The following is a 23981-nucleotide window of genomic DNA, read 5'->3' on the forward strand; positions in this document are numbered from 1 at the left end:
TGGAGTAAACTAATGGACAACAACACTTAGGCTTCTACTTCCAGCTTATACATACTATATGCATTTTACAGACACAGTATATTTTACAATAGTTGTTTTGTTTGTTTTTAGTCCCGTCCTTCAGCTACCCTCAACCCCTCCCATCTATCTCTGAACACCAGAACACCCTGTACCTTTGCTGGCGCTGATCATCTGTAACACCATCTCAGCAGCTCCTCTGTCATGCAGTCTGGCCTGCTGGTACAGCGTCTTCTGTTTCTCCATCTCTTTTTCCTATCAGGTCAAAAAACAAACAAACCCCTTGTAAACAAACACACCTCCTTACAAAATCATTTGAGACTAGTCAAATATAATACCCTGATGGGAGATCCAAAACACCTCAAACGTTTTCTCTTTTCCTTCTTCATCTTCCTCTTCCTCATCTTCTGCACAACTCTAAAGAAAACAAGCGAGAGCTTTGTTAGCCAGGTCTCTGTTGACCTGTACATGACACTAAAGACATTAATCCAATAACAAATCAGCAAACAATCTATATAGGCTTTGTACCTTTGCCATCATGTCTGCATATGCAATATACAAAGGATCCTCTTCCAAAGAACTGAATGAAAAAGCAGGATAAACGTATGTGAATAAACCTTGCATAACTCCATAGTAAACAAGTATCTCAGGTGCATGACTAAGAACAAATGTGACACAATTACTTGTGCTCGAGTGCTTCTCCTTGCGTGGGCAGAAATGCTGCAGTGATTTAGTTTAATGTGCCAGTTTATTAGCCAAGGGATACACCAGCAATATTATACAGCACAGATGGAGCTAGCAGCATGATACCAGGTGCACAGGTGTCTGTGTGTGTTTACCTCCGCTCAGTGAGCGCATTGTGACTGAAATGCAGGATGAGCTGATGAAGAGGGTCTGGCTGCCTCTCTGCCTCCTCCTCTTCCTCCTCCTCCACCTTCAGTTGGGTCTTCTGCACAAACACCCAGTCACACATCAGAGTACATCAGAGTACAGCCTGACACCCAATCACCTGTCATGTATACAGTAGCAGTGCCCTTTACCCTCTGAGAGTGACTAAATGTGCCTGCTGTACACTGAGCTGATACAAACCTTATAGATTGAACTTCTAAATCAGTATGCTCTACTTTGAATTAGTGATATTTTAATAATGTAAGTTAAAGTTGTTGAAATTACACTGCAACACACTTTAAAAATAACAATTACCACAAGGCCAAGGTATCTAAACAAAAACATGGATGGTTATTATCCATATGCAGTAACCACTGCCATTTCATAAGTAGTCTTATCTTACTGCGCATCACTTACCTCAGAGACAACAGGGTGTACTTGATCAACAGAAACACATTGAAATGAAAGATGCATAATGTGCAGTCAAACCCTGTCTCACTGAAGCATGAACCATGGAAAGACACAGACTGAGTGTATCTCAACAGAATAGCATTACGGGTACGGCACGCCACTCCTACATCAGCAGACCATGCAGGCACACACACAGGGACATACACACAGCACATTTAGATGGTACAGCAGTGTCAAGGTTAGCGGTGTCAAGGTCAGCGGTGTCAAGGTGTGTGTTCAGTAGAGATAAAGAGAGGAAGACGGAGGTTAAGCATGACTCTCCATGAGCCTGATCCATACTCTATAATACTCTATACTAGTCTAGCACCGTATCACTATGACAGTCACAGACACAGACACTCTCCTAGTGAAGAGAGACCACCAGGAAAGTATGGTGCAAAAAAAAGTGGTTGATGGGATACTATTCCACATGGTCATCGCTTTTAAGATGTAACCATTTTCCCTGCATTTTAGGTCAGCAATATCTTATAAAGTGTTATAGAGTGATTATAACCATTGTATTCATTGCTGTTTTGATAAATGTAGCAGATTCTAATGCTTACACAGGACAGAATGGTGTTTTTGAAGAATTTCTGAGATATCTAGAATCAAAGTTGTAAAGAAAGCAACCCTTGCAGGGACAGTTTTCCTTAATAATTTCATTACAACAAATTCCTCAAACAACATGAATATTACACGATAATGTGTCCATGCTGTGACAGAAAATTTACGAAAGACGCCACACCTTCCATAAATTTCACCAGTAAGCCGTAGCATCGTGGTTGGATGCTCTCTTACCCCTGTGGGATGGGGGACAGCTCTAGAACCGGATAACGGTACAGTAACAGTACAGTACAGCTGCCAGCCTGGCACTGACATCCAGACCGATGCCATGCGTGCCTGGGAAGGCATTTCGTTAGCAAGGAACAGATCAACATGGAGCCAGGGGCAAAACATGGATGACCGGCGGAACACCCGAAGTGCTTGGCAGGCATTGTGCTGGCGAAGAGCTTGTGTTGTGGCATGGCCAGGTGAGGATGGAGAGGATAGGCTAGTACCACAAATAACACAGAGAAGGCTGGGCACTGTGAGGACAGGTACAGTACTTACTGCCAGGTCCTGCACTAGCTTCTCTTCAAAAGAGTACGTCTCTGTCTCTATCCATATTCTTTGATAGCCCAGGAGGAAGAGGTTAATAGAGCGATGCCTGGGGGTGCAGAGGGAGATGAGGAGGGTTAGCAGGGTGGGCCAGGGGGGAGAGGAGAGGAGCGGGGTATTACTTTAAGAATGGTTAATACTTTTTAGTATGGCACTGGAACATCCAACTGGTCACCGTGGAGAAACACAGACTGAACTGTACCCCCAAATTCATAACCCTGTCATGTATACACCAGTAAACAATTATCACGGAACATATTTATTTTAGCAACATCTATAGTGTACTATGATGATTAAAGCTAAATAAAATGGTATGGTTTATGGTATAAATTACAGAGACATCAGTACAGAAACCTAAAATTTAGGAGAAAAATACTTTTTGGTCAGAGTGAATGAGGGAATATTTTTGTGATGAGTGTAGCTCCCAGGCCAACCAGTCAGAATGCCAGTTGGATCACTGTATGAGAGTTACAGGAGGAAGGAAGTGGAGGTCACAAACATTGTCTGAACATTACATTACCGTTAGCATGGAGAGCAGACTGTTCTCATGCATTTTTTCAAGCCAATAGCATCGGTAGGTGTTCAGGAAGTAATTATTACTTTTGTGCCTGAGGGGAGGTACAGTATAGTAATGTCATTCAGGAGAGACCAGAGAGAAGGTGAAGTACAGATGTACTATCTTCATTTAACCAGTTTCTCGCAGCAGGAAAATAATCCTGCAGCAACAGGAAATGTAAATTATTATGTGGATTAATCATTAGGGCAAATCAAGTCTGACATTTTAAAGTGCAAATTACAAAGCCTTTTTAAATCTTGAATAGAATATAAGTTTGCATTTGATGCTGCGCAGGAACATTCTCTGCGACAAAGAGTCATAACATTAAGAAAGTACATCTGTAGTAGAGACACAGTAGTAGAGACACAGTAGTAGAGACACAGTAGTAGAGACACAGTAGTAGAGACACAGTAGTAGAGACACAGTAGTAGAGACACAGTAAGAAGTGTGGTAAGTCACTGAAACAAGGGTATGTAATAGTTTTAGAGGTGGTGGAAATATAAGCTAACAGTTGGAGGAGAAAAGTACACAGACATTTCATCAAATGTCCTCAACATAGAATGTCATTATTTAAAAAACATTACTCTGACTGAGAAGGCTAATGCTTACTCATTACTCAACTATGTGAGGTAATGTCATATTCCCAAAAGAACACCAATAACTAGGTGAAATTAGTCATCTGGTGTCGAGGAGCGGCATCAAAGCACATATTAAAGATGGCCGCCCCCAGGTTGGGCTCCTAATTGTTTTTCTCCCTGCTGTCTCTCCTCCTGGGTCTCTGTGATTGAGTTACAGTGCAGCAGGGCATGCAATTGCTCGTGTCCTTTTCTATTCCTTGATAACTGACTGAGGCTAGTCATTTGTCGTACAGATTGGGGGAGGGGAGCTTCACATTAAATACTGGGTCTGGAGTCTAGGAAAGAGGGGTGAGACTCGTGAGGCAGAGAGAAAGAGAGAGTGTAGGGTTGGCTTGGAAATAAGAGACAATGCTAAACTGTACACAGCTTGCTGCCTGCCAGTACCGACAACAGCAGCTGGGGTATTTGGTTCTAATATTTGACTTGGAGTCCCCAAATCAAATCCAATTGTATTTGTCACATTCGCCAAATACAACAGGTGTAGTAGACATTACTGTGAAATGCTTAGTTACAAGCCCTTAACCAACAATGCATTTCAAGAAAAAGAGTTAAGAAAATATTACAAAATAAACTAAAGCAAAAAAAAATTCATAAAGAATTAACAATAAAATAACAATATCGAGGCTATATACAGGGAGTACCAGTATAGTAGAGGAAATGTGTTAAAAAATTGATTAATTGTTCGGCAGTCTTATGGCTTGGGGGTAGAAGCTGTTAAGGAGACTTTTTGGTCCGAGACTTGGCGCTCCGGTACCACTTGCCGTGCAGTAGCAGAGGAAACAGTCTATGACTAGGGTGACTGGAGTCTTTGACAATTCTTTGGGCTTTCCTCTGACACCGCCTAGTATATAGGTCCTGGATGGAAGGAAGCTTGGCCCCAATGATGCACTGGGGCGTACGCACTACCCTCTGTAGTGCCTTACGGTCAGAAGCCGAGCAGTTGCCATACCAGGCGGTGATGCAACCGGTCAGGATGCCCTCGATGGTGCAGCTGTAGAACCTTTTGAGGATCTGAGGACCCATGCCAAATATTTTCAGTCTCCTGAGGGGGAAAAGGTATTGTCGTGCCCTCTTCACGACTGTCTTGGTGTGTTTGGACCATGATAGTTCGTTGGTGATGTGGACACCAAGGAACTCGAAACTCTCGACCCCCGTTGATGTTAATGGGGGCCTGGTTGGCCCACCTTTTCCTGTAGTCCACGATCAGCTCCTTTGTCTTGCTCACAATGAGGGAGAGGTTGTTGTCCTGGCACCACACTGCCAGGTCTCTGACCTTCCCCCTATAGGCTGTCTCGTCGTTGTCGGTGATCAGGCCTACCACTGTTGTGTCGTCAGCAACTTTTCTGATGGTGTTGGAGATTGGCCACGCAGTCATGAGTGAACAGGGAGTACAGGAGGGACTAATCACGCACCCCTGAGGGGCCCCAGTGTTGAGGATCAGCGTGGCACATGTGTTGTTGCCTACCCTTACCACCTGGGGGTGGCCTGTCAGAAATCCAGGATCCAGTTGGAGGGAGGTGTTTAGTCCCAGGGTCCTTAGCTTAGTGATGAGGTTTGTGTGCACTATTGTGTTGAACACTGAGCTGTAGTCAATGAACAGCCTTCTCACATAGGTGTTCCTTTTGTCCAGGTGGGAAAGGGCAGTGTGGAGTGCGATTGAGATTGCGTCATCTGTGAATCTGTTGGGGCAGTATGCGAATTGAAGTGGGTCTAAGGTTTCCGGGATGATGGTGTTGATGTGAGCCAAAACCAGCCTTTCAAAGCCCTTCATGGCTACAGACGTGAGTGCTACGGGGCGGTAATCATTTCGGCAGGTTACCTTCACTTTCCTGGGCACAGGGACTATTGCGGTCTGCTTGAAAAAACTCACGCAGGGGGCGACGGTTAGGGATATTTGGAACTCACATGTGAAAAGGTTAATTGTAGATCGTCCAGTTTATTTTCCAATGATTGCAGGTTGCCCAATAGTACAGAATACGCCTCCGAATTCTCACAAGGCACCCGACCTCCAGTCTCGACAAAGCAGTACATCCTTCGCGTCGGACTCGTTAAAGAAAAAGTCTTCGTCCAGTTTGAGGTGAGTAATCGCTGTTCTAATGTCCAGAAGCTCTTTTCGGTCATAAGAGACGGTAGCAGCAACATTATGTACAAAATAAGTTACAAACAATGCGAAAAAATAAATCAATAGCACAGTTAGTTAGGAGCCATTACATTACAGTCAGTCAGCTAATGAATGTGTTTGTAAAGGAATGTGACTATAGCAAATGGAGACAGGTGTGTGGTACCTGGGCAGGTTGTAGAGAGGAGCCATGCGGAAGCAGGCCACCACCGCACGCTTTCTCTGCTTGGACAGCAGCTTCTGCCACACACACTTCTTAGACCTCAACGGCTGCTCAACCTACATTGAATAAATGAAGACAAAATATGTACTTTATTATATATCAAATTATATAAGGATTATATAATTACAGTGGGGCAAAAAAGTATTTAGTCAGCCACCAATTGTGCAAGTTCTCCCACTTAAAAAGATGAGAGAAGCCTGTAATTTTCATCATAGGTACACTTCAACTATGACAGACAAAATGAGAAAAAAAAATCCAGAAAATCACATTGTAGGATTTTTAATGAATTTATTTGCAAATTATGGTGGAAAATAAGTATTTGGTCAATAACAAAAGTTTATCTCAATACTTTGTTATATACCCTTTGTTGGCAATGACAGAGGTCAAACGTTTTCTGTATGTCTTCACAAGGTTTTCACACACTGTTGCTGGTATTTTGGCCCATTCCTCCATGCAGATCTCCTCTAGAGCAGTGATGTTTTGGGGCTGTTGCTGGGCAACACGGACTTTCAACTCCCTCCAAAGATTTTCTATGGGGTTGAGATCTGGAGACTGGCTAGGCCACTCCAGGACCTTGAAATGCTTCTTATGAAGCCACTCCTTCGTTGCCCGGGCGGTGTGTTTGGGATCATTGTCATGCTGAAAGACCCAGCCACGTTTCATATTCAATGCCCTTGCTGATGGAAGGAGGTTTTCACTCAAAATCTCACGATACATGGCCCCATTCATTCTTTCCTTTACACGGATCAGTCGTCCTGGTCCATTTGCAGAAAAACAGCCCCAAAGCATGATGTTTCCACCCCCATGCTTCACAGTAGGTATGGTGTTCTTTGGATGCAACTCAGCATTCTTTGTCCTCCAAACACGACGAGTTGAGTTTTTACCAAAAAGTTCTATTTTGGTTTCATCTGACCATATGACATTCTCCCAATCTTCTTCTGGATCATCCAAATGCTCTCTAGCAAACTTCAGACGGGCCTGGACATATACTGGCTTAAGCAGTGTGACACGTCTGGCACTGCAGGATTTGAGTCCCTGGCGGCGTAGTGTGTTACTGATGGTAGGCTTTGTTACTTTGGTCCCAGCTCTCTGCAGGTCATTCACTAGGTCCCCCCGTGTGGTTCTGGGATTTTTGCTCACCGTTCTTGTGATCATTATGACCCCACGGGGTGAGATCTTGCGTGGAGCCCCAGATCGAGGGAGATTATCAGTGGTCTTGTATGTCTTCCATTTCCTAATAATTGCTCCCACAGTTGATTTCTTCAAACCAAGCTGCTTACCTATTGCAGATTCAGTCTTCCCAGCCTGGTGCAGGTCTACAATTTTGTTTCTGGTGTCCTTTGACAGCTCTTTGGTCTTGGCCATAGTGGAGTTTGGAGTGTGACTGTTTGAGGTTGTGGACAGGTGTCTTTTATACTGATAACAAGTTCAAACAGGTGCCATTAATACAGGTAACGAGTGGAGGACAGAGGAGCCTCAAAGAAGAAGTTACAGGTCTGTGAGAGCCAGAAATCTTGCTTGTTTGTAGGTGACCAAATACTTATTTTCCACCATAATTTGCAAATAAATTCATTAAAAATCCTACAATGTGATTTTCTGGATTTATTTTCCTAATTTTGTCTGTCATAGTTGAAGTGTACCTATGATGAAAATTACAGGCCTCTCTCATCTTTTTAAGTGGGAGAACATGCACAATTGGTGGCTGACTAAATACTTTTTTGCCCCACTGTATATAAGGAGTATGGTTTGGAGCAGAAGTATGAGTATATCATGCTGATCATAGATCTATGATCAGAGAAGCAGGACATAAAGGATCTAGGATCTAGGATATAGGACGCAGCCAGTATATGGAGATATGAGGCACAGCCAGTATATGGAGATATGAGGCACAGCCAGTATATGGAGATATGGGGCACAGCCAGTATATGGAGATATGGGGCACAGCCAGTATATGGAGATATGGGGCACAGCCGGTATGTGGAGGTATGGGACACAGCCAGTATATGGAGATATGGGACACAGCCAGTATATGGAGATATGGAGCACAGACAGTATATGGAGATATGGGGCACAGCCAGTATATGGAGATATGGGGCACAGCCAGTATATGGAGATATGGGGCACAGCCAGTATATGGAGATATGGGGCACAGCCAGTATATGGAGATATGGGGCACAGCCAGTATATGGAGATATGGGGCACAGCCAGTATATGGAGATATGCGGCACACATATAAGACGTAGAAAACTGGATGTACTGTAGGCAGTACGGGTGATGCATGGTGCAGCCAGCCACTGACCTGCTCCAGATGAAAGACTGCAGCTGAGATGCTCTGGACCCGGAACACGGTCCTCTCAGGGTCTGGAGGCCCCTCGTTCTTCACCATCACATCCTTATACAGGTTCAGCTGCCACCGCACTGCAGGGTCCTCTGACTGTGGGTGGGTTAGCGCAGTGTAGGGCTTAGAAAACATCACTGCTGTTTGATACAGAGGTGCTGTTCTAGTTTTATGAATGACAGTAATTCATCATTTTCTCTAGCTCACCTTCTCTTGAAGGTGCAGATTCTGCCGCAAATGCTCCTTCACTTCATCATCTGTGTCTTTCTGTTGAGTAATATGAGGAAACAATTAGATATACCATTCATTAATCGTAGTCAGTTGTTGACCACCCTTGATGACCGAAAAAAATGTAATACTGGTCTCTGCTGAGTATTGTGTAGTCGGTAACACCTGACCCCAGACCAGTGTGGGCTAGGCAGGCCGTCTCACCAGGATATAGCGTGTCTTGGCCAGGGAGATGAGCTCCTGGTCCCCGGGGGTGCACATGTTGAGTCCAATGGGCAGCATCTTCTTCAGGGCAGCCACGATCAGGGAGGTCTGGATGGAGTAGAACTCTCCTCGCTTCCTCTTATGCTTCCTTTCCTGGTCCTGACCCCCTGACTGATACCAGGACGGAATGAAATGTTAATAACTTCACCTGGCACTCACTGAAAAAATACCTATGTATAGTAGTGCACTAAAGGGAATAGGCAGTAATTTGGGACAGTCTAGTCTTTTCTCTATGTCTACCTTTATGTTCAAATTGCTACCTTGACCTGCCTGTGCTGTATTTCACAGGAGCTTATTTAACAGTGGGAGAGCACACAGCACACCACACACTGAATTAAGCCTGTGGGTAGCAGAGGGAACCAAGGAATTTTTACATCACCAGCAAAATCTGCAGAGGCTGTGCCAATGAAGCATTTCAAATTGAGCTATAGCCTGAAAGCAGCATTAGCCCACAGTTTGCCTCTACCCATAGAGTGAGGTATTATTCAAGAACGACAGCACTGAAAAAGGCTAACGGAAGAAGCTGGCACAAAGGAGACACTCATATTCAACTGAGCAAGAGAGACAGAAACACAATTAACTGTATGTATGGGTGCACACACACACACACACACACACACACACACACACACACACACACACACACACACACACACACACACACACACACACACACACACACACACACACACACACACACACACACACACACACACACACACACACACACACACACACACACACCCCAGTGCAGGAGCTGAGTGACTAATAGAGACAGCCAGTAGACGGCAGGAGCCACACACACCAGGGTATCCATAACCCAGAAACACCATTGACATGTGATCATGTTATTTGTCATGGGCTTGTTGACTTTCAATAACAGAGATGGGACGTGGTCGGCCCATAAGGGAATGAGAAACACTAGTTATGATGTCAGGGTGGTCTGATGATGGAGGGCCGATAGGTGTTAATGATTGGCTGATGTAATGTGTTTACAGTGAGGCAGGGCACGCCAATGGCTGCTGCCTATGCCAGTGAATGGAGTGTAAATGCAGACAGGATAAAAAAAGATTTAAAAAACAAACAATCAACAAATCTATTCCCTGTCCCTGAGGTGTTGACATGGCCGCTGTTTGGCCACGGGGGATATGAGTGTTAGGGTTGCTGCAGTACTGGAGCAGTGAGAGAGAAAGGGCTGCCTCTGCAGAATGAAGCCCAGTAACAAGGCTCAGCTGGAGAGCGTGCTGACAGAGAGCAGTGGGAGGTTGAACTGAGGTTAGCAGGGTTAGGATGTGAACATACTGTCAGGACCCGGTGCGAGAAACAGTCACTAAATCGGCAGAACCCAGAAGATGAGGCAGACACAGCAGTACTAGAGATGGTGGTTTAATAAAAAATAGATAACTTCCAAAATACAAAGAAAATCCACAAAGTGGTAAAAACAGCAAGGGAAAAAACAAACCTAAAAGACTAATCCAAAATACAAAAGAACAAAACCAGAGAACCTCTGGAAAATCCAACAAGAGAAAAATATATGTTCACAACAAGGCTTGGGTTGGGGCTGGGTGCTAACATACAAACACTGAGAAAGGAACTAAGGAACACACAGGGATTAAATACTAACAAGGGAACGACATACAGGTGCAAACAATAATAGAGCAAGGGAAAAACAAAAGGTACAAAAAAGGTGCAATGGGGACATCTAGTGACAAAAACCAGAACAGTCCTGGCCAAAACCTGACACATACATGACCACGCGGGCTGCAGACTGCTTCGAGAGTGTAGAGTGGAGCTCTACACCACTGAAAATAAGGGGAAGATGCAGAACTGTTTTGACTGTCTCAGTAAGCAGGCACATAATAATAAATGCTACCTTCGACATCTTGATCTTGCTATCACCAGTCAGGAATGACAGGTTGTTGATTTCATTCTGAACCACAAAGTTCTGCTCTTCCCTTTTGAAGTTCTGAGGAAAGAGTAATAACAACGTATGAAGAAGACATTTCTGCTTTGTTTACTTCTCATTCTGAGCGTCCTCTCCATTGTAACTGTTAGTTTGTCTATTGTTTTTAAGGAGAAATCGTACATGTGATTTGCACCAGAGGATGAAGATCTCAGCCACCATTCTGAAGAGTTCATTGGAGTCAGCGTCTGGTTCTTTCAGCCACCTCGACCTGCAGGACAAAGAGGAGAGAAGAGATTGACCCAAAGACTATATCAATATACTATCCTCTGCTTCAAAGCCTTGCTACCAAACTAGTACATTCCTTCATTACAATAGGTCCTATGGTAAAAGTAAAACACACCCACATCATGCCACTGTAAACTACTCCATTACCCAGGGTTCAGCGGGCTCACCTGTTGTTGTCTACATAGCGGATGAGCATTGGGTAGAAGGCGTAGAGGTCTCTGCAGAGCACAGCGAACTCATCCAGGATGAGCAGCTCAGCCTCCTGGGTGTCTCCCTTACTGTCAGCCTTCAGTAGCTCCTCCTCCGTCACCACCTTCACTGTCTTCTTCTTCAGCTTCTCCAGTGTAGGCAGAAAGTGACTCTTCAACAGAACAGCCCTGGCCTTAGTGATGATGGGCTGGGCGTACACTGCACACACAGCAGTCATAGTGACAAACACATAGTTAGTTGTTTTATTAGAAATTAAAAACAAAACAATACAAAAGCTGTCTTGCTAGGAATGCAAAAGACAATCCCTTTTCAGTCTGTTTCATCTGATCAGCACTGTATACAAATACGAGGACAGTTTTGCCCTCAAAAACCAGTTTGTTTCCTAAAGCTCCCATCCACTGTGACAGACTGCTGTACACTCCCACACAGTAATGCAACCCAACTAACCTGCGATCCTCTTCATCCAGGAGGCCTCGTCGATGCCCAGGTTGCTGTTGAGGATCTTCAGGATGTTTCCCAGGATGAGGCTGAGGTGTTCTGAGGTGACGGTGGTGGAGAAGACACTGCCCCCAACACTGCCCCCGCTGTGCGGAGATGGCTGGTTCTCTGGGCCCTTCTCCCACCAGTAGGACAGGTAGTTACACAGCATGGGCAGCACCACCTCGATGACGTGGGGCATCTCTGTGTAGCGCGCCCCAGACTCAGACATGTCGTTGATGTCCTTCATCAGGATGTCTAGACGAGGCATCTCTGGACACATCTCCTCCACCGTGTCTGGCATGCCCAGGACTACACAGAATAAGATGAGCACTATTTTACATGCACAGGTGAAGAACCATTAAATAGTGTATCATGGTGTAACATGTACAACACTATCATGTATAAGTGTGTGTAACTCACTGGCGCGTTCTCTGGCGGTCTTGGTGTTGAACACAGAGCAGGGGTTGTGTTTGTTGAGCAGGGGCTCCAGGAAGGCCACAGGCATGGCCCCTGCCAGGGTGGCCAGACACTCCCCCAGGGCCGGCAGCTGCCTGGAGGGGACAGGGAGAGGGGAGAGACAGACACACAGATCTCAGAAATATAGTATCTGTGATATCAGTCTCCTAGCAATATGTAAATAATACTACCTTTCCACATAGATGTTTTTCCCAGTCCCGAGCGCATAGAGGCTGGTCAGGATACGATAGCAGGACACTTGGACATCATCCACTGAAAAACAGCAGAAACGGTATGGTGGTTACATTCATATGCACAGCATCAGTGATATGACATGATTATAAAGCATACTCTCGCCACTCCTCATATCTCCTAGATGTGTAGGTCTTATTGTGGACACTCACAGAGCAGGTCCACTCCAAAGTGGTGCTGGGTGATGTGTTCAAACAGGGCAGTGAGGATGGGCAGTAGTGCCACCGTGGTGTAATTGATGTTCTGGGACACGCCCTTCATCTGTGAGCGGGAGTGGGTGAACTTCCCCAACTTCAGGTTCTCAAGGGTCTTCTCCAGGTCCTCCGCTGCGTTCTCGAAGAACGTCCTTAACCCCGCCTTCACCAGCTCTGAGCCAGACTTCATCACCGTCCTGTCGGAGGAGAGGGTGGAAGGGGTTTTAAATGATGGAGTATGTAGTCTGTCATTGCTGCCGTTTGTGCACACAATAACCAAACAATGTCCCCATGTGGGATAATAAAATGATCGTATTTGATTAGAATAATAGAATAATTGCCATATGATAGAAGAGTTCCCAAAGGACAGCATCATTTCCATAGAGGAGATCCAGCAATACTACAGAGAGCTCCCAAGGGATTCTAGTCCTGTCATGTGAATATTTACAGTGTATGATTTATACAGTAAATTATGTAAATATTTCGATTCAAGGTGAGACTGTCAGTGTAGGGACGTGCAGAAATATTACACCCCAAAAACTATTTAAATACATTAAGCAGATTAGATTAGTCAATTTTTTGTAATGCATTTTGTGACTCTTAAAGCTTTTTGAAGCCGTGATGAATCTCCCAAAGGGAGGGAGTTGAAAGACAAGGCCTATGGGCAAGTACAGTACAGTACAGTGGCTACATCCTCAGCATAAACATCATGTTTAATGCATTGCTATTTTAACCTCATTTGTGAGAACTGCTGCCTCAAACAACACATCGTTTCTAAAGAACACTAGGAGCCCGGAGCTAGCTACAGTACCTGCTGTGTATGCATGATGAGTGTACTTATCTAAATACCAGCGGGAGTTGTTTCTCTTAATGTCAATGATTCCAAAATGACATGAATAACAACAACTGGTGATTATGAACATGGTGGAGAACAACATATATGGGCCTAAGTAATGCAACGTTATATAGGTTAGACATTAGGTTAGCCCTCTTTTCCAATGGCATGTACTGTAAAATTGTTACGTGACGGACCTCTTTCAAACCTTTGATTTAATTTCAAACTCTAGGGGTATAGGACTGCAGGACTGAGTTCTACCCACCTGGTGTCCAGTGTGTGGGCCAGGATGTGGAGAACGCTCACCATGGTGGTGGAGTCACTCCCTACAGGAGAACACAGTACAGTCATTAGCATATCACACACTAATAGTCATCCTAATATTCACAGCAACAAAGAGCGATGAGTATCAACTTCTTACCAAATAGGGAAATCCTGTGTCTGACAAGAGCTGCCAGTTTACAGAACAGGCTGGAAAAGTGAAGGAGAGATAAAGGAAAGAAAGAACGAAATCAGGGAGGTCAAAGGCTAAGAGTAGGAAAAGATGAAAAGATGAAAGGAGTATACGGAGAAGAGTAAGTAAGTAGCATTCACAGACAGTGAGAAAGTGGAACTGCAGAGTCGTGAGATGATATTGTACCGACCTGGTGACCATCTCCTTCTCCTTATTAGAGGCGTAGCCGCTGCTGCTCAGGTTCTTACTGGGAGAAGACAGGAAGTAGAGACAGTGGTTCTTGAAGTACTGGTCTATCAGAGGGAGGAGGACCTAAAGAATAAATAACATTTAGGAGATGTGTGACACTCTTTGTGTAATCTCATGTACTGTACTTAAAATGTTCATTTGTTTCACACACATTTACAATATTCTCACTTTGGCGAAAAACTTGATTTCTTGCTCATGAGGCGACTTGTCTGTCTTCCCACTGGTAGCCATGGCCTCTGAAACGACAAGGTCAAAGTTCAATAAAGAGCAGGCCAATAAGGCAGCATTGTCCATAACAGAGAAAAGGTAGAGGAGCATTCAAAGATCAACAATATGAATGTCACCAGGCTCTTACCAAGGTGGGCAATGAACTCCTGGGCTGAGTTCACATACTTCAGCAGCTTCTTGAGGAACTTGTAGGCAAACCTCTTCTCCATGGAGGAAGAGTCCTGCTCCATGTCCTTCAGACCTCTACAACACAGGGAGAAGGGACAGATGAATTCTCATTCTGTCACAGCAATACAAATCAATGTTTTTACAAAGACTGAAGTTCACACACTGACCTGGTGATGGCGCAGCCGTTGATCTGCAGGAAGCGGAACAGGTCCTGGGCCTTCTCTTTGTCCCGGGCCTTCTCTTTGGCGGTCAGGGTGTCATAGGGCACCAGCAGAGGGTGAGTTGCCCCACCTGGAACCACAAACAACAACACTGTAACAATCAGAACCAATAAATCTCACATTTACTCTGACTACATTCATCTGGCTCCTCCATCTCACAGGGAGTGAAGATAATTATAGAATCACCTCTAATTCCAAGGTCATTCTTTTTCTTCTTAGCCCAGATGTTGTGATAATTCTCAGCCACAACCTCCACCATGCCCTTGATCCAAAGAGCAAAGAGAACATCTGTTCATTAAATAACATTAACAGCCTAGTCATAAACAAACCAGTTATTTACAGTTACAAAATAACAGCTGTGTGGTTCACTCACCTGTAACTCTCTAGACAGAACCACATTGATGGTGTCTATTGGGGTCGGGTTGAAACCGTTAGCCTGCCAAATGCCAACAAGAAAACATTCAGTAATAAAACAAACATTGAACAGATAACAGCAGTCCTGGTATAAACTCTCAGAAAAAAGGCTTCCAAAAGGGTTCTTTGGCTGTCCTCATAGGATAACTATTTTTAGTTCCTGGTAGAACCGTTTTTTGTTCCTGGTAGAACCCTTTTGGTTTCCATGTAGAACCATTTGTGGAAATGGTTTTACATGGAACCCAAAAGGGTTCTATCTAGAACACAAAGGGTTCTACCTGGAACCAAAAAGGGTTCTTCAAATGCATCTCCTATGGGGACTGCCGAAGAACCCTTTTAGGTTCTAGATAGCACCCTTTTTCTAAGAGTGTAAAGTACTAGGAGGAGGAGGTTATTAAACTGAGTACATGAGAAGAGGACTGGGAGATCTTGCGCATCTTCTCACTCTCCCTTAGGGACATGGTCTCTCCATCCTTGGTCCTGTCGATGTTCCAGCCCATAGCCAGCATGCTCTTTAGAGTCTCCCTCACCGGCCACCTGTAGATATCCTTCTCCTGAGGACCACACAGACACAGATACACACCAAGAGTTAGCAAGATATACAATCAGTTAAAAACTAATCATCACATTGTCAACTTAATCATGAGGTCTACCTATTGAGCTTGTACTTTAGTGTACCAATTCCATATTGTGTAATGTTGTACTACACTGTACCTTCTCTGTCAGACCTTTGTAGGTCCTGAGTAGAGGGTGAGTCTTGGCCTTCTCATCTATACAGTCCCCATACCTCCATCCCAACATCACCTGGAGAAAACAGCCAAGTATGAGCCTACTACAGACCTGATAAATTACCAGCTAGTTTTTCAACCCAAATAAAAACAAATAGGATAGAGAGAGCAACCCTGAAATCAGCCTCCTATTGTTTTATCCAAGAAGGTAGTGGTAAGGCTTTATAAAATACAGTGCAAAAGCAGTAGATTCTTAATCTTTATGCCCTGTTATAATGAATTGGTTCCAGGTGTAATTTTGCAGCATCTAATACACATTTCCTTGGCAGAGGAGCTCATCGTTGGCCTACCTTCTCTGCTGACCATTTGTCATGGGAATGCTCAGCATATTTGTTGGCAACGTGTTCCAGTTTCTCTGGAAGAGATATGCTGTAAAGAGAGAGTAACCATGACTCACTGCAGGTATGATGCATGCTGGGATAAAGCATATGTAAACACAGTCATGAAGTATATAAAAGCACTGCACATTACATCAAATCAATTATGTGCATCATTTCTACATGGCACCTATAACAAGTTGTTACATATAAAGTCAGAGTGGGATCACTTCATTTAAAATGCCCTTAATTTGAGCAGACAGTCACGCCTTATATGCCATAATCTCTGATGGCCACTCACTTGGCTGTGCTTATGGGTTTAGGGTCGAAGTTGCCCTGAGCGTCCACAGACACAGGCTTCTCCAGGGTGGTGCTGATGGTGGAGTCTATGTAGTCAGGCGGTAAGGCCCCAGATATGGCACTCAGACAGGGCATGGCCATCTTAAAGAGATCTGCATCGTACTTCTGCAATGTGAAACACACTCTGATTGGTGGACTATCAGTGGACTCCACTGAGGTCTGAGTAAGGCTAAACTATCGACTAGAGACTGCAGGAATGGCTAGAGGTTAAGAGATATGCTTAATGCAGAGTCGTCCCAGTTACAGAGAGCAGAGGCTGAGATCGATGATGACTGTTCAAATATTGATGTTCTCAGCCTGGTCTTTCTGTCACCATCTTCACTTTCATGTGCTGGTTCCAGACATTTACCGTACTTCAAAAAGAGCATACAAGATGAAACATAAATCTATGGCCATATTCAACAGCACAAAAAGGCAACGAGGCATTCGTAGAGAGATAATTCAATAGGACACTTAAAGAGGAGCGTCTAGTACCAGATTACTAAAGGTTATGACATATTGGCCTGAACATGTATCCACATGGTCAGCACTTCCTGATCAAAGCTCAGTGCAGCATTTTTTTTTAGCCTCAACTAGGAGCCTGTTGGAGGCCTGCCATTCTCCTGGGTTTAAGTGCTGTGTTAAAGGAGACCTCATCGTACCCTCTGTGAGAGCGAATCCAAGACGCCCCAGAAGATCTTCTTTGTGAGGAGCAGCTCCTCGTCTGAGGCCATGCCGTAGCTGCCCCAGCCTGATGGCAGACAGTAGTACTTCCAGCTCTGCTCGTAGTGGTTGGTCAGGAGCTGTGGAGGACACAAAGGGTCAAAGGTCAGTCCATCAGACTGAGAGAGAGGATGTATGTACACTCTGCTGTGGGCTACACTGAGGAATAGAAAACAGACACGTAGATAACCACTTTACTGGTGTACTGAAAGACAACAACACACTGGCACCGAGCCAAATATCTCCAATAGGATCTACAGCTGTTGATGGGATGGGATATTCATTCTCACTAGCTCAGTTTAAGTGGAGGCAGAATCAACAGTGTTCCGTCTTCCACAGGCAATCTCTGCTCCCTGGTGCTCGGCTGTTGTAATAAAAACGAAACAACTGCCAACATCTGCTTAATGCTGGGAACGTCATCATTAATAGCAGTGAGAGGCAGAGAAAGAGACAGAGGCGGTATGTTTGATAAACAGTGTGTGTAACGCCCAACAGGATAGAGAGCTAATATCTTCAAGCAGGCTGCAGAGCACACCCCTGAAACCACAGCCTGCTGAGAGCAGGGAGAGGGCAGCAGAAGGGCAGAGAAAGAGAGAAAGAGAGAAAGAGAGAGAGAGAGAGAGAGAGAGAGAGAGAGAGAGAGAGAGAGAGAGAGAGAGAGAGAGAGAGAGAGAGAGAGAGAGAGAGAGAGAGAGAGAGAGAGCAAAGGGCAGAGGAAGAGAAAGAGAGAGGGAGAGGGAAGGAAAGGAGACATACCCTGAGAGGCATCTTGCAGTACTCTGTCAGCAAGGGCACGTCAAAGACGAGGCGTCGCAGGAGATGCTGCAGCATGGAGGGACGGAGGTACCTGCAGACAGAGGACCAGACCAGGGAGGGAACAGGAAATCAGAGAGACACCACATCATGACCCAGGATAATACTGTATCTGTTTGGCTTAAGTGTTTCAATGGCCACACAGTGAGCGTATTGCTTCCTTAAGGGGTGCTAATGTACATAGTGGAACTCCTTACTTGCAGACGGCCAGCAGACACTCCTCGATAGCGTCTCTCTGGGCCTTGGTGAGAGAGCGGCCCTTGGACAGCCTGTAGATGGTGTGCAGCGTGGAGTCGATGAGCACGGCGTAGTGCTCTGTGCCAGCGAAGTGGGGGGCACAGCGGGTGAGCAGGGGCAGCATGGCAGAGCCGATGTACCTGTTCATGGCCAGAGCTGTCTCTGTGGTGCTGAGTACCTCCTACAGGGGAGGGGTCAAAGGGGAGAGGTCAACACAACACAGTGTCACACAGTAGTTCTCACAACCCAGGCACAACTTCAACTGTTCCACAATCACTATCATTAGGTGTGTCAAAGATAGACTTTCTCTAAATAGAATCCTAGTGAGGAGCTGAATCTGCACATTTATCCTTAGGAAATAGCTGATGAAGAACTAAAACAGGGAGACAAAGCACTAGGTCATCCCAGGCCAGGGCTAATCAAATCTAATTAAAGGCCTGGAACGGTGAGCCTAGCATCGTGTTACATCGGAATCAACCAGACTTTAATTTAATAGCTACTGGATTACGTGGGCGCGTGATCCTTATCGCTTTCCAGTGTGGATCAAAGATCTGTGTGTCTGTACAGGAGCAGGGCAACTGGTGGCCCAGAGGCTAGCTATTCTTAGCCGTTGTCACATTAACACCGGGCTGGGGCTGGGGTGGAGGGTTGCCTCAGAGAGCTCCAAAACAAGCAGAGCCATGGATATTCCAGCCCTTATCAAGGGGCTCACCGCCTGCCTGCTCATGGAATCACCAGGGTCAACCTCCACTAGTACACTCCACTCCACTAAACCGACTCCACTTAGACACTCAGCTTTAAATACACATGTTTTAAACTCCCTCTCACACACACAAGCCTTCAATACACAGCCTCCACTCCACTCATCTCCCACATCATTGAATACCTCAACCCACTTGTCTGGTAAACAATGAACTAGATGGCAAAACGAACAACTTGATGCCTTAGCCTAATTTGTGGTCTTCCACATCTCCCACTTCTCAGCTGAGGGTGAGCTCACCACTCACCGTGTCCAGAGAAGCAGAGGCTTGCAGGTCCGGCAGGAAGCCCACGTCCAGCAGCTGAAGTAGGAAGCTTTGGTCCTCAATACCATAGACCCGGTCCAGGAACAGCACCATGGGGGCCTTGTGGTCCGGGCAGAAACTGGCTGCCATATCAGGCTCTGTCACAGTGCCGTCTAACAGGAAGAGGGAGAGAGCGAGAGAGAGAGAGAGAGAGAGAGAGAGAGAGAGAGAGAGAGAGAGAGAGAGAGAGAGAATAACATAAAAGGGAACGATAGACAAAGAAAGAAAAAATAATGATATACACAGAGGAAAACAAAATAAGAAGAGGTGGTGGGTCTCTGTGTAAATAGGACTTGTGTAAATATGTTTTTCTTGCAGTATTCAAACAGGGAGACCTACCCATACATTATAGCAAGCCTCATCTGATTAAGAAAGGCATGCGAGTCCAGATAACTCATGTGTATTCATTAGCAGCAGTGCAGCTTGTGAGAGGGTTTCTGGGGAGGGAGGCACGGCTGAGTTATTCAGTTGTTGGCCGGCCGACAGCGCTCGTTGTGTGGCAGCACTAGCTAGCAGCGTTTTAAGATCCGAGCGATGCTATGCTTGTGCAGAGCAATCAATAAAGAAAAACACCCGGCAACAGAAATGAGAGGGAGACGAGGAGAGGAGAGCCGTGGGAGGTAGAAAGCCTTGGTTGATTAAAAACACATGAATTGTGAGCTGGGATCAAAAGCACGGCACCACCATTTAAACGATTGAGTTTCATACTTCATCATTTCTACCTCAACCAATTCATTATTTAGATCACTTTTTGTTGTTTCTAGACTTCAGAGAGTAAAGTGTGCATGCCATTAGATCACCACGACGGCTGAGTGATTTGGGATTTTATTGCGTATTGTGTGTTGCTATTGTGTGCTGTTGTGTGTGCTGTTGTGCGTTATAAGAGCTGAAGTGGGAACTGGGCAGTCCTCTACCTTTGTGGACGACAGGCATTTTGAGGGGTATGCTGATGATGCCCACCAGGTCTTCAGTGGGCACTAGGGAGCGCAGGATGGCACGGATACGCAGGGCCTCCCCTTTACCCTTGTTGATCAACTGAAGGAGGAGGAGGAAGGAGAGAAGGTCATTAGTCCTATTGAAATCTCACTGGTGGAAAACAGACATTCATTCAATCTTTACTTATCCAGATGAGTCAGAGAGAACAGATGCTGAGATGTCTCGTATGCAAATAAACCTCTCAGAGTAGGTCAGAGTACAGGTGATCTGTGATAGGAGTGGGACCATCAGCTAAACTCACGTGCATCTCTGGGGCACAGCGTCCCAGTAGGTCGATGAGGGCAGAGTAGAAGGACATGATGGCATTGCCCATATGCACCACCTCTTCCTCCTCATCGTCCTCAGCAGACCTGCCCATAACAAAACCAATGAGAAGGTCTTCTGGGCCTTACCTTGCCATCTTCACTAACTCACCATGATCTTACAGTGTTTACTTTGCTATGTACTATTAGTTCTATGCCGTTAGTTCTTGCTTTAGCTATGGCAGGTACAGTATGTATCTTACGCGTCAGAGCTGACCCCCTGGGCGGAGGAGGGCAAGTCCACAGCAGGGTTATCTGAGATTTTGATGGCCTCCGTCATGGCTGCCAGCAGCCCGTTACCCCCCTCTCCTCTCAGAGCCGGGCCAAAACACTCTGGACGCCTGATCAGTAGCTTCACCACCACACTGGAGTTCTCCTCCACACTCTCACCTGGAACACACACATGCATTTGTTACACACAAACATACACACACACACACACACACACACACACACACACACACACACACACACACACACACACACACACACACACACACACACACACACACACACACACACACACACACACACACACACACACACACACACACACACACACACACCCCACCAGGTTAACAAAACATATATTTCAGTAATACACCACATTAGCACATTGACATCAACACAGATATCGACACAAGATGCACATAAAATGCATTGGCAGTGGAAAAACACACAAATATAGCACACAGTACACACACACACACATCAACAACTGATATGAACAAAATACTCCCTTGGGCTCCCAAACACCTCGGAGGTGAACAGCACCAGACATAAAGCTCATCTAGTGAGTGCTTGACAATGTATCGCCACTGTTTTTGGTCCATCACAGTCAGGAAGCAAATGAATGGCTGCCCTGCTCTTTCATCCAGGAGCAGTTTCCAATATTCACTCTCTTTAGTGAGATCCTGTTCCTCCACTGAGCTCTACTGACCTCGAGGCTGTGGCTCCTATCAGCTAACCCCCTCAGGCAGTCTAGCCTGCCCAGCAGGATCCACACAGACAGGCCCTCTCTAAACCTACCCCTGGTATGGAAGGCACAGTACAGTACATTACCAAGCCGCATCCTCCACTTTACCCTACAGAGACCAAGGTTCAGTACAGGAGCTGCTGACAGTCATTACAGTACAGTGCCCCACCTACCATTGACAAATACAGCGAAGCGCAGGAAGGAGAGGTAGCGTTCACCCTCAATGGGGTTCCAGCCGATGTCAGGGTAACCTTTGTCCAGCAGCATGGGACAGCTCTGGAGCCCACAGCCTGCTAGGTACGTCACCACCTGCGACACACAAGCAGGACACAACCATGACAAAACAAAGACAAGCTTAGCAACAACCATATGGACTGAGGATATTCTGAAACACATAGACACAAAACCCCAATTCTAATGCACACACAGCAACACACACACACATCCAATAGAGACAGTATCCCCTACCTTGTCCAGGTCGGGCTCTTCCAGGGCCAAGGCCAGGCCGTTGTTGTCCATCACAGAGGAGGCAGCCACATCTAGAGGAGTGGAGCCTCTCATCGCTGGGGATGCTACGGGGAGAAAACATACATAGGATCCAATTTAAGTTATTCGTTTCTCACAAGTATTTACAACAATTCTGGTGTTCAGAGAATGATTCTCCATTCCACTAAGTCAGAGGTACTTCTCATTGAGATGGGAAGTTGTGGGAGTAACCTAAAGCCAACAGCAGGGGGCAGCATTACACTCTCATGACGAACCAGGACCAGACTCTGATTGGACTGTCAGACTGTTCATCTGTCAACAGCTGAGTGATACTGATTTAAACCAAAATTTCCAGCTCATATTGGCAGTAATTACTTATACCTTCTATTGTTTCACTGAGTTTATTTAAGCTCATTAAAGCAGCAGTATATTTCACTATCTTTGTTTTCATAAACAGAAACATTCAAAGATGTGCAAATTATTGGTTCAGGCTAAAATCACACTCAAATACTTTGTCCAATATACTGTAGGTGCAAGACTGTATAATGTACATGGGACGAGAAGACTACTGTAAGTGACTACGTTGTCCCTCACCTTTGGACTATTCTCTGTGTGTGTGTGCGTGTGTGTGTGTGTGTGTGTGTGTGTGTGTGTGTGTGTGTGTGTGTGTGTGTGTGTGTGTGTGTGTGTGTGTGTGTGTGTGTGTGTGTGTGTGAGAGAGAGTTAACCCAGGAGAGAACCGCTCCCTCTTTCTCCCTGCCACAGCACGGTGTTCAACGAGTGACTGTGGCACAACCTCTCCAGACAGAATGTATGATGACTCACCCTCTCCCCTGATGAATTCACGACCAACTGACCAACCAACCACACACACACACACACACACACACACACACACACACACACACACACACACACACACACACACACACACACACACACACACACACACACACACACACACACACACACACACACACACACCTAATCTCAGGTGTGTGTCTAATGTATGCAGACTCACAACTCAAGGACCTAACGTGAGGCCCAATGAGATTATTGTCCATAACAATGAGAACAGCATCAGAGATGCCGCCACACCCAGTGTAACTACAGTATAAGCAAGTTGTTCCAAAAGGAAGTAAGAGATGCTGGATATAGCATGTGCTTTTCCTATGTCAGAGACTCTCCATCAACTCAGGGGTGTAGGGTACTGAGAATGTGATTTCCATCAACCCCCAGCAAGTGTATCCCCCACCCCCAGCTCTACCAGGAGCAGTGTACCCCAGCCCCAGCTCTACCAGGAGCAGTGTACCCCAGCCCCAGCTCTACCAGGAGCAGTGTACCCCAGCCCCAGTTCTACCAGGAGCAGTGTACCCCAGCCCCAGTTCTACCAGGAGCAGTGTACCCCAGCCCCAGTTCTACCAGGAGCAGTGTACCCCAGCCCCAGTTCTACCAGGGGCAGTGTACCCCAGCCCCAGTTCTACCAGGGGTAGTGTACCCCAGCCCCAGCTCTACCAGGAGCAGTGTACCCCAGCCCCAGCTCTACCAGGAGCAGTGTACCCCCAGGCCCAGTTCTACCAGGGGCAGTGTACCCCCAGGCCCAGTTCTACCAGGGGCAGTGTACCCCCAGGCCCAGCTCTACCAGGAGCAGTGTACCCCAGGCCCAGCTCTACCAGGAGCACTGTTAACCCAGGCCCAGCTCTACCAG

General features: G+C 45.8%; 1 protein-coding gene across 1 annotated transcript in view; it reads right to left on the bottom strand.

Annotated features, from left to right (window-relative positions):
* LOC139553625 (ryanodine receptor 3-like) overlaps positions 1-23981 on the bottom strand; it is a 176288-nt gene that overhangs the window by 21521 nt on the left and 130786 nt on the right. Inside the window, exons 42-78 of the mRNA XM_071366164.1 lie at positions 22256-22359; positions 21961-22096; positions 21015-21201; positions 20751-20859; positions 20428-20548; positions 19457-19626; positions 18410-18630; positions 18156-18246; positions 17339-17479; positions 16639-16802; positions 16311-16389; positions 15947-16036; positions 15640-15786; positions 15192-15254; positions 15005-15080; positions 14765-14888; positions 14557-14672; positions 14370-14437; positions 14143-14264; positions 13920-13969; positions 13764-13824; positions 12622-12860; positions 12409-12490; positions 12182-12312; positions 11729-12070; positions 11239-11479; positions 10967-11054; positions 10754-10846; positions 8821-8991; positions 8596-8655; positions 8350-8484; positions 5994-6106; positions 2467-2563; positions 858-967; positions 547-598; positions 379-435; positions 174-273 (exon numbers count right to left, since the gene is read on the bottom strand). Coding sequence (XP_071222265.1) covers positions 174-273; positions 379-435; positions 547-598; positions 858-967; positions 2467-2563; positions 5994-6106; positions 8350-8484; positions 8596-8655; positions 8821-8991; positions 10754-10846; positions 10967-11054; positions 11239-11479; positions 11729-12070; positions 12182-12312; positions 12409-12490; positions 12622-12860; positions 13764-13824; positions 13920-13969; positions 14143-14264; positions 14370-14437; positions 14557-14672; positions 14765-14888; positions 15005-15080; positions 15192-15254; positions 15640-15786; positions 15947-16036; positions 16311-16389; positions 16639-16802; positions 17339-17479; positions 18156-18246; positions 18410-18630; positions 19457-19626; positions 20428-20548; positions 20751-20859; positions 21015-21201; positions 21961-22096; positions 22256-22359 — 4551 coding nt within the window. The remainder of the gene's footprint in view (positions 1-173; positions 274-378; positions 436-546; positions 599-857; positions 968-2466; positions 2564-5993; positions 6107-8349; positions 8485-8595; positions 8656-8820; positions 8992-10753; positions 10847-10966; positions 11055-11238; positions 11480-11728; positions 12071-12181; positions 12313-12408; positions 12491-12621; positions 12861-13763; positions 13825-13919; positions 13970-14142; positions 14265-14369; positions 14438-14556; positions 14673-14764; positions 14889-15004; positions 15081-15191; positions 15255-15639; positions 15787-15946; positions 16037-16310; positions 16390-16638; positions 16803-17338; positions 17480-18155; positions 18247-18409; positions 18631-19456; positions 19627-20427; positions 20549-20750; positions 20860-21014; positions 21202-21960; positions 22097-22255; positions 22360-23981) is intronic.

The sequence above is a fragment of the Salvelinus alpinus genome, chromosome 25 (genome assembly GCF_045679555.1).
Source record: "Salvelinus alpinus chromosome 25, SLU_Salpinus.1, whole genome shotgun sequence".
NCBI classification, from domain to species: domain Eukaryota; kingdom Metazoa; phylum Chordata; class Actinopteri; order Salmoniformes; family Salmonidae; genus Salvelinus; species Salvelinus alpinus.